General features: G+C 35.9%; 3 protein-coding genes across 3 annotated transcripts; 2 read left to right on the top strand and 1 right to left on the bottom strand.

The window, feature by feature from the left end:
* Positions 1-4,194: 4,194 nt before the first annotated feature.
* LOC120009969 (vesicle-associated protein 1-2-like) lies at positions 4,195-9,751 on the bottom strand. The gene is made up of 9 exons (XM_038860707.1): positions 9,426-9,751; positions 8,744-8,854; positions 8,113-8,183; positions 7,926-8,007; positions 7,284-7,399; positions 7,027-7,218; positions 6,504-6,890; positions 5,382-5,459; positions 4,195-4,850 (listed from the first exon to the last, which is right to left on the bottom strand). Exons 2-9 carry the CDS (start codon positions 8,790-8,792, stop codon positions 4,737-4,739), a joined length of 1,089 nt encoding a protein of 362 aa, XP_038716635.1. The 5' UTR covers positions 8,793-8,854; positions 9,426-9,751; the 3' UTR covers positions 4,195-4,736.
* Positions 9,752-11,627: 1,876 nt separating this feature from the next.
* On the top strand, positions 11,628-12,806 carry LOC120008439. Its single transcript, XM_038858759.1, has 2 exons — positions 11,628-12,014; positions 12,095-12,806. The coding sequence occupies exons 1-2, from the start codon at positions 11,688-11,690 to the stop codon at positions 12,362-12,364; spliced, it is 597 nt and encodes a 198-aa protein (XP_038714687.1). The 5' UTR covers positions 11,628-11,687; the 3' UTR covers positions 12,365-12,806.
* LOC120008792 lies at positions 12,457-14,226 on the top strand. The gene is made up of 4 exons (XM_038859161.1): positions 12,457-12,462; positions 12,584-12,748; positions 12,978-12,987; positions 13,097-14,226. The coding sequence occupies exons 1-4, from the start codon at positions 12,457-12,459 to the stop codon at positions 14,224-14,226; spliced, it is 1,311 nt and encodes a 436-aa protein (XP_038715089.1).
* Positions 14,227-17,693: the final 3,467 nt, after the last annotated feature.

The following is a 17,693-nucleotide window of genomic DNA, read 5'->3' as shown; positions in this document are numbered from 1 at the left end:
GAGAGGAAACAAAACAAAAAAAAGAAGAGAGGAAGAGAGGAGGCGTGAGAGAAAAGAAGAAAGAAGGAGGCTTTGGCTTTTGGTGAAGCAAAACAAAAAAAGAAGAGAGGAAGAGAAGGAGAGAGGGGGAAAACCGATTCTTTGGATTTTTTTGGTAGAAGCTTCATACCTCTCATATCTTTTACTCAAGTATTGCTCTATTGACACTTTGATTCCAATGTTTCATTCATTTTTAGCATCCTTGGATGTTGACTAAGAATAGACATGGTGTTTCTTGCATTCACCTTGTGAGTGTTTTTGATACTAATATGTTGAGCCCTTTCTCTTTGCATTTTTTTTCTTCTATTTCTTGTTGGAAAAAGCGGGAGAGACCATATTTGGATTTGATTTTCTTGGTTTGGATACGTGTGAATCTCATAATGTGGTCTTGACTCGATTTAAATCTTGATTTACATTTGAGTATTCTATTTTTCCCTCTCTTTATGTTTGTTTTGTTGGACGAGGCTCGGGCTTGGATATTATTTGGACGAGTTGATGGAGGCTTGAGCAATTTCAAGATTTTGTTTGGTTTATTGCAATTTGTGTATATTTGGCCCCCCATATTGTGTAATTTATCTTATTCATGTCGACTTGTATAATTTCGACATTTATTATTTGTACAAGTGTGGATTATGAATATATAGGCTTAAAATTGAATATAGGTCATTTCAATTGAAGAAATCATAAGTTGATTTCCTTTATTTGAATTATGGACCTTATTTGATTTCATTTATGAATTTGCCATAAGTTGGCAATAATAGGTTAAATTGATAGATGACACTTTTCCAAATAATCATTTATACCATAAGTTGGTATTTAAAATTAAACCTACCAAAAGTTGGTAGGTCATTTAATCATTTATATCATAAGTTGGTATTTAAAATTAAACCTACCAAAAGTTGGTAGGTCATTTAATCATTTATACCGGTAGGTCATTTTATCATTTATGCCATAAGTTGGTATTTAAAATTAAACCTACCAAAAGTTGGTAGGTCATTTTATCATTTATGCCATAAGTTGGTGTTTAAAATTAAACCTACCAAAAGTTGGTAGGACATTTTATTAAATAAACCATAAGTTGGTATCTAAAATTAAACCTACCAAAAGTTGGTAGGACATTTTATCATTAACACCATAAGTTGGTGTTTAAAATTAAACCTACCAAAAGTTGGTAGGACATTTTATCATTAACACCATAAGTTGGTGTTTAAAATTAAACCTACCAAAAGTTGGTAGGACATTTTATCATTTACACCATAAGTTGGTGTTTAAAATTAAACCTACCAAAAGTTGGTAGGACATTTTATCATTAACACCATGAGTTGGTGTTTAAAATTAAATCTACCAAAAGTTGGTAGTGTGGCTCCAAATAAAAACTATCATAAGTTTTAGTAATATTACAATTTTTTTTAATGCTATCATAAGTTGATAGTATTCTTACAAATCTTTTCCCAAAACTATCATAAGTTGATAGTGTTATTTCAAACCTATTTCCAAATAAAAATCATCATAAATTGATAGTAATATTCCAAGCTTTTTTTCAAACACTATCATAAGTTGATAAGTGTGTTGAAAGTAATAATTCAAACTTTAACAATTACACCTTGCAAAGAGCAAGTTTCCATAAGATAGCCATTAGATTAATCCGGGTAACCGTTTTCAAACGGGAGTTGTGGGGTGCCTAACACCTTCCCCACACTCAATCGATCCCCGTACCCTTTTCTCTGGTTCGCAGGTCTTTTCGGTGTCCAATTGCACCTTAAATCAATTGGTGGCGACTCTAAACATTTTTCATCCTCCCACGCCGGTCCGCGTCGTGACCCCGGTTGCGACAGAAGGACTGTGAAACAGTGAAAGAGATCAAATAGAAGTTGAGCTATTTGAGAAGAATGAAAGAAGGTTGGGTTATCCTATGTTGATATTTTCTTAAATATTACCCAAAGTTTTTTTTTCTAAGACTAATTATTTATTTTATTCTTTTTATGTGAACGTTCACCTTTCGTACAAAAGTAGACCTGCTGTGTCATAAGTCAATCATATCATAGCATAATTTTTTGTGACCCTATTTTTTTGTGTGGTGTCAAATCAATGTGTGTATTTAGCAAAAATTTATGTGTATTTAGATTTACCCATAAAAAAAATCTACAATATATATAACTGTTGTTTTTTAAATAATAATTGAGTAAGTAAAAAATAAACACATAAAAAATAATGGAATGAATCTTAATTATTTAATATGATTGATGTGATTGCATCAAAAGATGTGAAGAAATCTTAATGTGGCTTCGTTCACATTTAACACCGAAAGATTTTTTGTTACAAAGTGATTACTCGTTGTTTCAAAATGAGACAATTAGGGGATTCGGTCAGAATTAGTATAATTTTGGGCAGAACTTTTGTTGACATGGCATTTAGTATAATTTTATTGGTAAACATATGCCTATGTGGCAAAAAAAATCCAACGGTCCAGATCTCACTTTCCCCAACCCCTCATTCTCTCTCCTCTCTCATACTCTGCTACTCCCATGGCGAGCCTCACTGCCACTGTCAGATCTTCTCTGCAACTTTCTCTCATAGAATCATACTAGTAACCTTCCTTTGAATCAAAACCATATGGCTCCTACAAAACCCATAAAGCTAGAAGGAATTCGAGATTTGAATCAGATCCATTTGGCAGGCCAAGCTTAAGGATTTGAATCAAACCCATTCATTGACTACGCCTAGGTAGATATGGTAAGAGAAAAACATACTCAATAGGTAGATTGGACATGGGAGATGAGCATCTTGAGCTTACTGGCATCTTCCGATCCAAGGCCAGCATCGCCGCCCGTGCACTCACCGCTGCCGCTCCTATTGCCGCCTTCTTCATCACTACCACCACCACCAATGGGAGAGATGAAGGTAGAGTAACATATTCATTTTTTTTTTTTAGTAACATGTATTTTTTTTAAAATTTTTTTTATTTAGATGGAATTTACAAGTCATATATGTCAAATTTTCACATAATTATTTTTTGATCAAAATTTGTTGAATAAATGTCACATCAGTCAAAAGCCTGACCGAAACTGTTCAAAACTGCCCGAATCCCTGAATTGTCTCATTTTGAAACAATGAGTGACCACTTTGTAACAAAAAAAACTTTTGGTGTTAAATATGAATAAGGTCAATCTTTCGATGACTAAAAGTATAATTAACCCGATTCGAGGGAGTTTTTTTGTCAAAAAACATTGGACCCCTTCAATGTTAAATCCAATCCTCTGATTAATCTGACGGTTTATAACAAATTTTTTTTAATATTTTTTAAAGATTGCAATTAAAAACATTTTTCTCACTTTTACTTGTCTCCTTTCTCTTCCTCTCTCTCACAAATCTTCTTCTTCCTCACCCGTTCTCTCAGCTGCAGAGAAAACCCCAAACTAAGAAGTTATTGATGATGTCTACATAGAAGAAAGAGTCGTCAGAATAGTCCAGTTCAATTTTTGTTTTCTCCATCCAGCTCACACGAATCCCATCTTCGTGCAAGGTGAATTGATTGTGTTTTTTTAGTGTATCAATAGGCCATTTCTCTAGGTGATTAAACCATTTTCTCTAGGTGATTGAGCCACCACCATAAAATTTTAGAGAAAATTTGTGGAGAACTACCAATTGAGTTTTCAGATAAAACAAAGGGGAGGGACTAGTGGTGACATGGTGTCTTCAAGAGAAGGTGCTAATGCACAAAGCAATGCCATGTTTTCTCACATATTTTGGGTGGAATTCCTCATTAGAGACCATGGTAACATGGTTTCATGTTATAGCCTATCCAGATCAATCAGATCTGCCAGCCGCCGCTAAGCTTTTAGTTTATGTTCTTAAGGTTGTGAGAAATGATGATGATTAAAGTAGGAAGAAGAAGATGGTTGTGTATCTTGGTAGTTTTGCCCCCAATGTCTTTGTGGTTGATTAAAGTAGGAAGAAGAAGAAGAAGAAAAGAAGATAAGGTGAGAGATGGAGAGGAAGAGAAAGGGGTGGAAAGGGAATGTAAAGTTATTCTTTTTTTTTTTATTGTAACTGTGCTGGAAAAGAAAGATTTATTATCGTCAGATTAACAGACTATTAACGGAAAGTAAACTGATTATAACAGAATTAACCACTAATGACTCTAATGGCTTAGTGAATTACAGAACTTCATCCAAAGATCATATCATTAAAGGCATAAACCATAACATGGAAATCACTACAGGAAAAGCAAGTACTTTAAAGTCCGTCCAACTTTCGAAGATACAAGAACTCTCTTGAATCCTCCAACTGATAGAATACATCCCGGCCGACTCATCTACCCCTCGGTAGTTGCAGACAATGTTGTACTTAACAACAATGCAAAATAAGACATCCATGAGCTCCCTCTTATTAGGAAGAGCCACTTGTAACAAAAAAGAGCCAACTCAATAGAGAAAAGACATTATCATTAGAGAAAGCATCCTATCAAGCAACATAACATGTGCACTTGTTCTTTACATTCCAGAGTTCCCTTAATTGGTTAATTGAGTTGGTTTATACAAGCAACTCGGAGATGACCATGAAGAAAATTGGGCAAACACTGATGTTCTTTATGCACCATGACACCATCCCTTGTAAATTATTGGACAAGGAGGTTGCCTGTACCCCATAGCTCTAAATGGCTTGTGATAAAGATTTTCATAAGCCATTATTCATTTTCAACAATGTAGAAGGTATCCAACCACTAAGTTGATGAGTGCCACCATACAAACAAACAAAAGCGGAAATCCCACCTGAACTTTCCTTAAGCTTGTCCCTCTCCTTAAGATCTCCTGCAGGAGAAAACAAGGCAACATCTCATCAACGTAAATTTATTAAGAATGAATAAAATTGGTTTTGAGTCCTGTAAAAAAATGAGGGGTGGGTGTTGTTGGGGGGGGGGGGGGGGGGGTGAACAATACAGAGAAGAGATTAATGCCTGCCTTTATGACTAAGAGGTCTATAGCCAAGGTACCAAAAGGGGAAAAACGGAAAGAAGGAAATATATTGCAGACACATGCTCTAAAAATATTTCTTTAAAAAAACTCTATAAGAGTCTGCTTCATTGGAAAAGCAAGGCCAATGGAATAAATCAGGCAGAAGAGGTGAAAGAACTCTGTTGTTATCATTTATGATCATCCAAGCTCCAGCAAAGTGCATTAAAGTCATCTGTAGTTGGCAGCTATCAGCTAAATGAGATGATGTAGTGTCTAACACTGAGATGATCTATTGTCTAACACTGAGATAATGCAGCATCTGACAATGAATGTGTGGCCTAGGATACATAACAAAAACATAAAACTGAATAAAGATGCAAAACTTACTAGTTCCTCTTCTAATACTTTTCTGTTTTGAATGCTTAGTCTCCTCTCATCTGTTAACTTTGAGATTGTAGCTTCTGCCTGCAAATGAAATACATAAACTTGGTTAATATTTAAGTAGGAACTTTAAGCAGCAGCAAGGCAAATCATGCATCGCCATTAAGAACATGCATAAAGCAGGGAAGATTTTCAAAGTTTTTCACTGCAAATGAAGTTCACAAACTTGGTTAATCTTTCAGTTGGAATTTTAAGCAGCAGCAAGGCAAAGCATGCATCACCATTAAGAACATGCATAAAGCAAGGAAACTTCAAAATTTTGTACAGGTGTCCAATAGAATTTTGACTATTGAATGTGATCTTTCCAGTGACATTGTTCATTCCCATTTTTATGAAGAGGAATGACAGTAGACTTCAAATGTCATGTGGAGAGAAATAAAAACCCTCTAACAGCGACAAATCCAACATGAATACAACAAAACTTCGATAAAGAAATGGACTCAGTAAAATAACATGAACACGAATTAGACTGATTTTGTAGACTGTATGAGGAGCATCAGGAGAAAATTAATTTTAAGGGACATCCAGGACATGAACCATTAACAGTTGGTAAAAGAACTACATTTTCTAATATCACAAAAAACTTTCACCTCAGCATCTATGCAATTAACTTAAAAGTGGGATGAATATGAAAATGAATTTTGATTAGTTCTTCCCAAACAGGTCAAAAAACTATGCTTATAACTTTCCTACCCAAGAACATCTGATCAAGAGAAATAAATTAATGCGTAGTTGGCAATCATACATTTTCACAGTTACAAAAGCTAACTAATTAGGATGAGAAATTTATAAACGAACTGCCAACTGCCAACTGCCTCTCCTCCCCACCCAGAATGTTTCACAGAGAGATACACAAACAAAAATGACCAGCACAAAACTTATACCATAATTAAAATAGATAATCGATCTTTAAAAAAATAAATAACAAGATGACATAACATAAGGGTGAGCTACCTGATTGATAACCGAAAAATTTGTGATGCCATTCTTAAGAGTAAAACCAGAGTTTTTTCTATCTTAATTTTGCTTACATAATTATTTAGAGTACAAATACAAGAAAAGACAGACCTCATTTAGTTTTGACTCAAGCTTGCTTAGTTTCAACTTCATCTCTTCAATATCTTCAGCCAAGTTAAGCTCCTCTACAATCTTTGCAGTTTTGAACTCCGTATATGTAGCCGTTCTAAACTCTGCATCTATTGTTGGTCTAAAATCCATATCCTTCAGTGTCTTCAACTCTGTATCACTTATTACATCTTTCTTTCCAGTGAAATCAGAATCAACTGCTGGCTTTAAATCTTTGATGTTAGTCACACTCACATCCTTGTTAAGCTTCAAACCTGCATCATTTGCTACCTCCTTCTTCTCAGTATCCTTTTCAGGCTTCAACTCTGTATCCATGGCTGGATTCAACTTCTCAGTTTGTACTACTTTGGTCTCTACATCCCCAATGACCTGAAATAAACAAAAACAATATAGCAATAAACCAAATTTCGTTGAACTAGACATGAACATATTTTAAATATCAATGCAACCTAAACCCAAGCTTAGAGGTGTGAGGAGAAAGAGAGAGAGAGAGCAAAAAAAAGACCTGTCTAACATGATGCAGTTCAGTAAGATTTTCAACTCCGCTAAGAATATGATCTTTTAATGTAAAAGCTTCATAAACTGAACCCTGCTTCAATGTTCCATTGATTGTTGACAGTACGGGTGAATGAGGTGGGTTAACTAGGACCACCCTCAGCTTGGACTCTTCAATATAATTGCCATCACCTTTGGCAAACTGCCAAATAACATATTAGGAGACCACATAATGAAGCAAGACAAACTATAGCAACAAACACATACCAAGCTAGCTGTAATATCTTCCTCAGTTGTCTTGTCAGGTACGACTGTGCTTTGGATCAAGAACTTGTCTTTGCAGACTATATCAGGTGGAGCAACCTTTTGAGCTTGCATTGTGACTGTAGTAAATCACATGGAAAATTAAAATCAATAGCAAATTAGCAATACAGAAACCAATTGAAGAAGACAGCATGGTGCAGGGAAAAAGTAAGAAGGACACTGATGAGAGCATCATATATTTCAGTTCTGATTGGCCTTCCTAGCCTACAATTACATCAAGTGATATAAGCAGCTCAAAGTTTTAAATTACCCACACAATCCCATAGGTCAACTTAGTCTCTGGTTGATGACAACAAAGCAATTTTTCTCAGGTATTCATATCGTAAGTATGACCGATAATTTTGTCAAGGCCTTATGCCCTAGAGTTTCTGCTACGACTTCTTCGGCTGTCTCACATCTCTCTCTCCCCCTCCCCTCCCCCCTTCTTATCATGGTAATGAAGAAATTATATACTAGCAATTAAGTCTTGGACTTTAGCCAGTGACAGTGAGAAAACAATGATATTGTGCGTGCACAGACATGGATGCATAAAGCCATGTATGCACACAGTTGAGATAAATTTAAAGAATAATTTGAAAACCGTACCAGTAAAATCACAAGTCGACTTTGGCATGACAATTCCGACATTTGGTCGAACACTATATTTCTTGGGAGATGTAGTTTTGACCTGCCAAATTAGATTGTTACTTATTCATGATATTGAATCAATTCACAAAAAAGAAAAAGAAAAAAAAAGGAAACTGAATTTAAGCAAAGATAACAGGTTTCTCACCTTGAAAGCAACTGTTTGATAGGAATTATTAGTTAGTCGAACCAAGCATGAACTTTGCTTCTTGAGTTCAACTACCAAAATAGATATACAATTTGAATTGCCACTAAGTTAGCTTTGAATTTTGACAGAAAACAAAAAAAGAAGTACCCAAAAAATGTAGACATAACAGAGTATGTACAAATTACCTTTTCATACTTATACAAAACGGTGACTCTAATCCTAGAGGACTCTGGAATTATAATACTAAAGTCACGCAGCAGAGAACAGGGAGCCTAGCTGTCCTCTCCTTTTTACTAAAACATCAGCTTTGTTTAATTTATCAGACTAAAAAGAAGAAATTAAATGAGGAAATCAAAGTTTTAAAGTTCTAATTGCATTTTTTTCACAAAGGAAAATCGAAAAAGAAGTCTAGGTATTTATAATTACAAAGCAAAAAGTGAAAAATAAAAAAGCAAGATGAGATTCCCAATCTTTCCAACCTGCTGGCTATTTTCTTCAACTAAACAGGCCTTAAGCAAATCAATAATGATAATGGTAGAATCATCAAAAATGAAAATGAAAAAAAAAATCTGTGACTAAGAGAATAGAAGAAAATGATACAAAAGGGGTCATCAAGTAATCATGGCCTCACATATAAATTTTAGTTCGCAGGGCTGTATTTCCAAAAGCTGCGCACTCATGATTCTTCCTCCACAAAGTCCGCGATTTGAAAACCGATCCCCTCACTATCCAAATGTCTTCGCTGCGTAATCAAACAAGTAAAAAATGACACCAATACACCAATCCAATCGGAAAGAACTTGCACTATATAGTACATCAAGATATAAGCATACGATAAAACTGTGACGAAAACTATTGAACCAATCGTAATCAACTTTTCATCATTGGAACCCCAAATGATAATGCCGAATTGCCGACGCGAATTTAGGAGAATAAACAAGTACAGGACAAAACAGAACCAACGGCGTAAATACCGAGTCTGATTCCACCTTGTTTATCTTTTTCTCAGTCGGATCAGAATCAAAACAAGCAAATCGCATTCAATACGAAAATATGCACGTTTTTTTTTTTCAAATATCAGGTTGCATTTATGTGAATTGAATAATCTCCAAAGACTCAAAATCCCGACTCGTTTCCAACTCAGGTCATAAAAACGAGTCGTTAACTATCCTGAATCAAACTCGAACCCACACGAACCTCCTGATTAGAGTTCAATCAACTCTCATCTCCTCATATCGCTCAAGAAATGTGTATACACGAACACAGAAACAACTCAATGAAGTAGACTCTGTATGGACTCGATTATAACTCACTTTTCACAACTCGGATCGCCAAACAGAATCAAAAATGAAAAACGACGATGATCATCTCTTCCCAAGCAAATTTGACAGGACACTGACTCGAATGCCGGGCTCGCTTCTAGACGGAACGAAGAAACGACGTCGCTTGTATGAGACAGAAACGTAAACTGGATTCCTCTGTATAGAATCAGAGGGAGAGAGTAAACTGGATTTAGTGATCTGTTTGGTTGACCGGAAACACCACTGTGACTCCGTGAAGAAGAAGGAAAGTGAAAGGAAGGTCAAGATTTTATTGTGGCGAAGTTTGGTTGGTGGATCGGATCCTTCAAGGTGATTGTACCCACAGCGTTTTAACCAAGCTCGATTTAACTTTTCAAGCTAAAAGTCGATAATTTTAAAAATAAAAATAGGTAATTAGGACTTTACACCTCAAAGCAATCAATTACGTCAAAAAGGGCTCAAAATAGTTAATACGTCTTTTAATGCAAAAACCACTCATGATTCATGAAAACAACATGCCAACCAAGTTTGTATTTTTTTTTTTCAGAAATAGGAAAAACCATTGCTAAGGTGATTTCTTTCAATAGTTAATTTTGCCAAAATATCAAAAAATAGGACCTCATCATTTGTGAATAGCCTTTGGACCTCCCTATGTTCTTTACCTGTAACAACAGCTTCAAGGATCTCCCCACCATTTGAAATTGTCTTTTTAATATGTCTCAATAAAGGCAATTTCAAATGGTGGGGAGATCCTTGATGCTGTTGTTATCACAGATAAGAACACAGGGAGGTCCAAAGGCTATATGGTGAATATGAGAGAGAATGCAGAAAGAGAAAGTTTAAGAGAAAAAATAATTATAATTGATATAACATAATTTTGACACATATCATCATTTTATTGACTAACATCATGTGTTTGCCATGTCATTAATCAGAAATTAATTAGAAAATACATCTCATATGTGGATTTGGCGCTCTCAAATTGCCCCAATATCCACCCTTCAATTAATCCAAAGGCTATGCCCCAGTTTGACAGACAATATTTGAGGGCAATATATTGTCCCAGTACAATTTTGTAACAATATATGCTACTTGGTAAACAAACAGCAATTTTGTGGTGCATATTCCCATGCAATTTTTAGACAATTTTATTGCCTAAACGAAATTGTCCCAAGTTGGACAATTTTGAGACAATATTGGTTTTACATTACCAAAATACCCTCATGTTTATGCCTTACCCCAATAATACCCTTAGGGCTACTCATTTCAAAACACAATCACGATTTTCCTTCTCCGTTGTTTTCAGCCGTACTCATTCGCTTGTGCACAACCACCTGCTCCAACCACGACGACGGTCGCCGTTCGATCTCGCCTCCGAAAAAAAGGATTTTCATACCGGTAAGACCTATCTCCCTCATCTAAAGGATTTCTCTTCTAGATTTGTAGTTAGGTCTTCGATTTTGTGCGTTTTTGGGCTTCTATCGATTCTGCTAGTTAGGGCTTCTACTATGAATTTTTTCAATGTTGTAATCCTTTCTTATATATGAATGATGTTGCGTACGAATCATTCATTGAGTTTTGACAAGGATATTGGGGAATTTGTTTGTTTAGAGCATTGTTACCTTCTCTGCAGTAGTGATGAATTCTTTGTATATATACAAGTTTCTTTGTTGTTTCACTGCCTCATTTATTTACATGTCACTAGTTTGGTGAGCCTATTGGATAAATGTGCCCTCCAGAGAAATGAGATTTATAAATATTGGATAATATTTTGCCTAGGTGCAAATGGCCAGCTATTGAAGGCAATATACCTAGTTATTGCGTATTAGTAGGTGCTCCTCAGAGTGAGGAAGTTATCAATAATTTAACTTTGTTTTGCACCTTGAACCCCTTGATGAAAACTTCTCCTTTTGAGAAGGTGCTCCTCAGAGTGAGGAAGTTATCAATAATTTAACTTTGTTTTGCACCTTGAACCCCTTGATGGAAACTTCTCCTTTTGTGAAGGTGCTCCTCAGAGTGAGGAAGTTATCAATAATTTAACTTTGTTTTGCACCTTGAACCCCTTGATGAAAACTTCTCCTTTTGTGAAGCTAAAACTTTTATTAGAACAGTGACACCTGATCAAAATTTATTGCTTATAGACTAGTATATTGGGGAATTTGTTTGTTTAGAGCATTGTTACCTTCTCTGCAGTAGTGATGAATTCCTTGTATATATACAAGTTTCTTTGTTGTTTCACTGCCTCATTTTTTTACATGTCACTAGTTTGGGAGAATGAGTAGGAAAGGGAAGGAAACTTTGGTAGAGACAGAGGGTGGTAAATTTAAATGGGATAATGACTCTACCAAAATTTTCTTGGATATGCTACATGTTTGGAAGAAGAAAAATATTGGCCTATTGAAGTGGGATAAAATTTCGGAAGAGTTTAAGAAAGTTAGTGGGTTGAGCTGCACCCCACAGAAGTTGAAGACGAAACACGACAATATGAAACAGAATTGGCAGTTGTTTAATAGGCTTATGACTGTTGAGACAGGTCTTGGCTTCAATTCTGAAACAGGCAAGGTCCAGGCAAGTGATGATTGGTGGGCAGCTCGAATTCAGGTATTTGTTAAGTTATTTCAATTAGTACATGCTTATTTTCATTTAAATTATGTTGAATGAATATATATTGGTTAATGCAGGAGAATATTAACTTCAAGAAGTTTAAGACAACTGGATTGCCTCTACGTGAAGAGCAAGATAAGTTGTGGGGTGGCCAAACAGCTACTGGGGATGACTGCTTCACTCCTGCTATTGTAGTGGAGGATGGATTTCCTGAAACCTTTGGAGATGATTGCTACACTCCACAACCATTTCAAGCAGATTCAGAACATTTTTTTGATACTATGTCAACTGGTTCATCACCTGTGAAGGCAAGCACACCACTTCAAGGTTCTGCCTCAACAGTTTGAAGCCGCAAGAGGAAGAAAGCCACGACAGAAGATGTAAAGGATCCTGAGTTTAAGGGAATGTGTACTGAAGTTCAATGCACAAGCAAAGAACAATGATCGTATTTTGCTTCTAAAAAAGAACACTACGAGGTAAAAAAGGAAATTGCATACGAGAAGAAGGAAATTCGCCAAAAGAAGACAGAACCAATGCCTCCTGTTGTTCCAGTTCCAGTTCGGTAGCCAGTGCAGCCTATTCAGCCTTTGGTTCCAGTTGATCCATCATACGATGCATTTGTGAAGGCCTTAGTGGAGTTAGACCTTGAATTTGCACATCCTGAGATGTTTTACTTTGCTGTGGAACTATTCTTTTCGACTCCGCACAGGCAACTGTTCTTGGCTTTACCAGTTAGTGCTAGTTATGGTTTTATTGGGCGTCTACACAAGAAGAATGCTGGAACCTCGTGATCCTTCTAAACATTTGGCATCATATCATTTATGGAATTTTCTTTTAGAGTGCTTTGCTTTTCAATAGGATGTTCCACTTAATTCCAGGATATTGATTTCTTAAAATGTTAGACTATTTGTGCAATAATTTGATTGACTTTGATTTCAATTACTTCGGTTAATGTTTCAGTCTCAGGCATGTGGGCATTTGATGTTCAATTTCAATTGCTTTTAATGTTCAATTTTGCATTTCTGTACGTGAAGGTGTGGTGGAATTTTAATGTTGCTTTTATTTTTCTTATGTGGCAGATATGAGTACAAGTTCAACAAGTAGTTCTAGTTCTAGTAGTAGTGATGATATGGTTGACAGTGAACAAATTAAGATCATTACTTTAGCCAAGCAATACCTTGATGGAAGGACTTCCAGTAATGCTTCAAGGCAAAAAAATCCATGTCGGACTTGTACATTAAAAGGTCATGATTGGGTTGTGGATGTCCTTCAAGGCCACCCCGTTCGCTGTCATGATGCATTTAGGATGCCGGTTGATGTTTTTAGGAGATTATGCATGGTTTTAAGGGATGATCATGGCCTCACGGGTTCGACAAATGTGAGCATTCCTGAAATGGTTGTGATGTTCGTATATACATTGGGACATGCTCAGTCAAACCGTGATATCCAAGAGCGATTTCAACATTCTGGTGAGCCTATTAGTCGCTTGTTCCATACGGTATTGCTTGCTGTTATGAAATTGTCGGAGGAAATAATCAAACCTCGTGGCAACTCGTTGCATGAAACTCCGAGGTATATAAGAGACCATGCAAAGGTTGAATATCGTATATGCTTCAAGGATTGCATTGGGGCACTAGATGGGTGTCATATCTCGGCTATTGTAAGTCCGGAGAATAAACCAAAATATGTTGGGAGAAAAGGTGTCCCCACACAGAATGTACTGGCAGTGTGTGACTTCGATATGATGTATACATACATATCTGTTGGATGGCCGGGCTCGGCGCATGATAGTCGTGTTTTGGAACATTCTCTGCGTGTGGAGAGGCTAAAGTTTCCGAAGCCACCTCTTGGTATGGAAATGGTTTTTACCAATATAAACGTTGTTGCTTTACTCAGAAATGTCATCGAACGAACTTTTGGGGTTACAAAGAAGAAATGGCGGATATTGAATTCAATGACTTCTTTTCATATAAGGACCCAGTCAATGATTGTTATTGCTTGCATGGCCCTGCATAATTTTATCCGGCTACATGCTGCTGGTGACGTTGACTTTGTTGACATTGACTCACCGTCCACTAGCGAAGATGCCTACATGACTGATCTCGGCACTCAAAATGTTGAAAATGCAGAAGATGAATATTTAGTAATTGACGATACGAGTATGTCTCAGTTTCGGGATATGCTTGCCGAACAACTTTCTATCGTGTGATGAATAACCTCTTATGAAAATATTTGTTTAAATGCGTTATTGTAATCTCAACTATTACAGAACTGTTCGTGAATTAAATATTTATAATATTTTAAATCAATTAAAATGTTATTGTTAGTATTAATAAATTGTTTGTTATTATTAATATTTATAAACTTTTAAATTAAATGTAATGATATTGTTAATATAAATATTCATTACAACCTTTTTAAAGCATAAATGCACAATACCCTTACATGTAATTTGTCACAACAATTTTAACACTAATATGCTACCAGCAAAAGTACAACCAAACACCTACCAGCATTTCAGCAACAATATATACTACCATTTTATACCAGCATAAATTGTCCACAATATATGCTACAATATATGCTACTGTCAAAATTGTTTACCAAACGGACCCTATATATAAGCCACATAGCATCTCCAATATTAGGGTTATTTCCCAATTACAGTTTCAAATTTCAAATCTGTACAACTTTTTTTCTCTTCTTCTCCCCTCCACTCCATGTCTTGCCTCCATCATATTTCTCAAGCGCCCTCCATCTTGACAGAGGCAAGGCAAGCAGCTCTTCATCTCCATAAAAAATCTCAGAATAACATGATTGCCAAAATTATTCAAAAATAAAAGACAAATATTGATTTTTTTATTGTTTAAAATCTCCAAAGATAAGGATAATACCAGAAACAATGAACATCTATTCTCCAACCAACAACTTTGACAATGAAGAATGCCTTTTAATTTTCGTGATTCGAAGTGCGTGGCAAACTTTGAGAGTGGAGAATGCCTTATAGCTGTTCGAAGCAATTCGACTATCCGATTCTCAATTTTCTTCAAGAGTTTTAGGAGGGAAAAAGTCCCTTGATTTCGTGAAAATTTTTTGGGAGGGAGACACTCAATATTGGAGTGGCTACATGGTTTATTAAATGCCTTTGGAATTTTGGATTAATTGAAGGGTGGATATTGGGGCAATTTTTGAGACTCTCAATTTTGAGGAATTTGACACCCCCAAATCCCTCATATGTTTAACGGGTTAAGTAAATTTTTTGTCATTGAAAGATACCCAAGATTTTATTTTGGTCATGCAAAGATCAAACGTTCCAAGTTGATCACTCAATTTTTGTTTTGCTACACTTGATCACTCGGGCAAATTATGAGGATTTATGAAATAATTTGGGCCTCCCATGTTCTCCCCCCAAAAGGCCTTATTGAAGGGAGGAGAGAACCCAACTTATATGCAAGTTATCCTTGCATCATTTAATCGATATGGGACTTTGTCCAACACCCCCCGCACTCGTGGGCTGAGTATCTCTGCCCTAGGCCCAACGAGTGGACTTCTTACAGAGGATGAGTGCACACCGGCCTGCTCCGATACCATGAAATAATTTGGGTTTCCCATGTTCTCCCCCCCAAAAGGCCTTATTGAAGGGAGGAGAGAACCCAACTTATATGCAAGTTATCCTTGCATCATTTAACCGATATGGGACTTTGTCCAACAATTTAGGACAGTCAACTTACTGAGGAGTCGCGTTGGTCGTTAGAGAATCGTTAATTTTGGACAACATGGCTTGAGTAAAGTTTGATCTTTGGGTGACTAAAATGAAATTTTACGTATTTTTTAGTGACCAAAAGTTTACATAACCTTATGTTTAATAGTCATGTCAACTTTGTAACGAGATTGAGTAAGAAGAGCTTGTTTAGCCCAACATGAAAGTACATGAGCCTGTTTAGCCCGAAAAAATATAGGGGCTTAGTTATACTTTTTTGCAAAGTACAAGGGTCATTTCGAAATTTATTCCTATAATTTTCTATATATGTAAAGTACGTCATTTTACGAGCTTTGGGGGTTCTGCAATTCATTTAGAATAGGGTTAATTATACTTTTAGTCACCGAAAGATCGGTTTTGTTCACATTTAACATCGAAAGATTTTTTGTTACAAAGTGATCACTCATTATTTCAAAATGAGACAATTAGGGGATTCGGTCACATTTGCTACAGTAATGGGCAGCTTCCCACTGACGTGGCATCCATTCAACATATTTGGGTCAACAAAAAGAAAATTAATAAAATAACAAACTTCTCTCCAACTCTACCTCTGCTCTCTCTCATCTCTCTCTAGAACGCTAACTTCTCTCCAACTCTCCCTTCAGACAGAGATCTGTAACCGCAAATCGAGAAAGGAGTAGATCGATGGTGAACAAAATCGATAACCACAATAACTCCATAATCATCTGATTTCCTACCCGATCCGCAATAACCCAGACTTTGGATCTTATCTTCTCGACTTGACCGAAGCTCCGTTTGGGAGTAATGATCCGTTCTACCGGCGAAGCGAGATGACAGTAATGAAGAAGCTCAGGATGTTTGAAGCACAAGAGTTGTTGTCGCTGCTTCTTGTCTCATGATGTTTTTGGTGCTTCCATTTTCTCTTCCCCAATTCAAACTTTGTAAACCCTAGAACCCCCTGCTAACATCTTTATCATTCAAATCCTTTATCATTCAAATCCATTTTCAGTTAGTTAATATCGCACAGTTTTGTTATATTATTCTCAATGATTCTACTCTTATATAGGAAATTATGTTCCATTTTATGTGATTATACTCTGTTGTAGATAAGGAGGTTAGGAGAGAGAGGTGAGGGTAGGAGGGAGTAGAGTTTTTTTAAATATATTTTAATGACATATAAGCAGCTGATGAGTTGGGTGCCAAGTTGTCATCCAAATAAGCAAAATCAATTTTGCAAACGTTGACTATTTGCCATGTCAGCGTTGACCCTGCCCGAAATTGTACCAATTCTGACCGAATCCCCTAATTGTCTCATTTTGGAACAATGGGTTACCACTTTGTAACAAAAAATCTTTTGGTGCTAAATATGAACAAAGCCGATCTTTCGGTGACTAAAAGTATAATTAACCCTTTAGAATATAATAGTCTACAATTTTAATCCAATGATTTGGAAGGTATGCCACATCACTTTTTTGTTTTTATCTTTAAAAATTATGTGACTTTTCTCTATCATTAGATGTGAATTGTAAAATTTAAGGAATTATATAGCCCTAAATCCCATTTTACGACTCTTTAGGATTGTTTTAGTTGTAAATAGTGATCCTAGGGATCACACTCTTGATTAATTTGAAATGTATGTTGAGTCGCACTACTAATTCTAAGTTACAACATATAAAGAAATCGAGAGTGAGCATGATATGAGTATAAAGTGAGAATTGTCACATTTTGTACGAAATCGAGAGTGGTCATGAGTATGAGAATTATAATCGTAGAATTTCTAAAATACCCTTTTTGTTTTTAAGAAATAGTATAAAAATTTATGTTTATTATCACTAACTTTATTTTTTGCTATATTGTTGATTACCTTTGAATCTTTGAGAAGGATATGCTTTCGCTATCACGAATCAATAGTAGGTCCGAAATATCATGAATTTAGACAACTTTTAGATTCTTGT

Source organism: Tripterygium wilfordii, chromosome 11 (assembly GCF_013401445.1).
Source record: "Tripterygium wilfordii isolate XIE 37 chromosome 11, ASM1340144v1, whole genome shotgun sequence".
Classification (NCBI taxonomy): domain Eukaryota; kingdom Viridiplantae; phylum Streptophyta; class Magnoliopsida; order Celastrales; family Celastraceae; genus Tripterygium; species Tripterygium wilfordii.
This window is presented reverse-complemented; position numbering and strand designations above follow the sequence as displayed.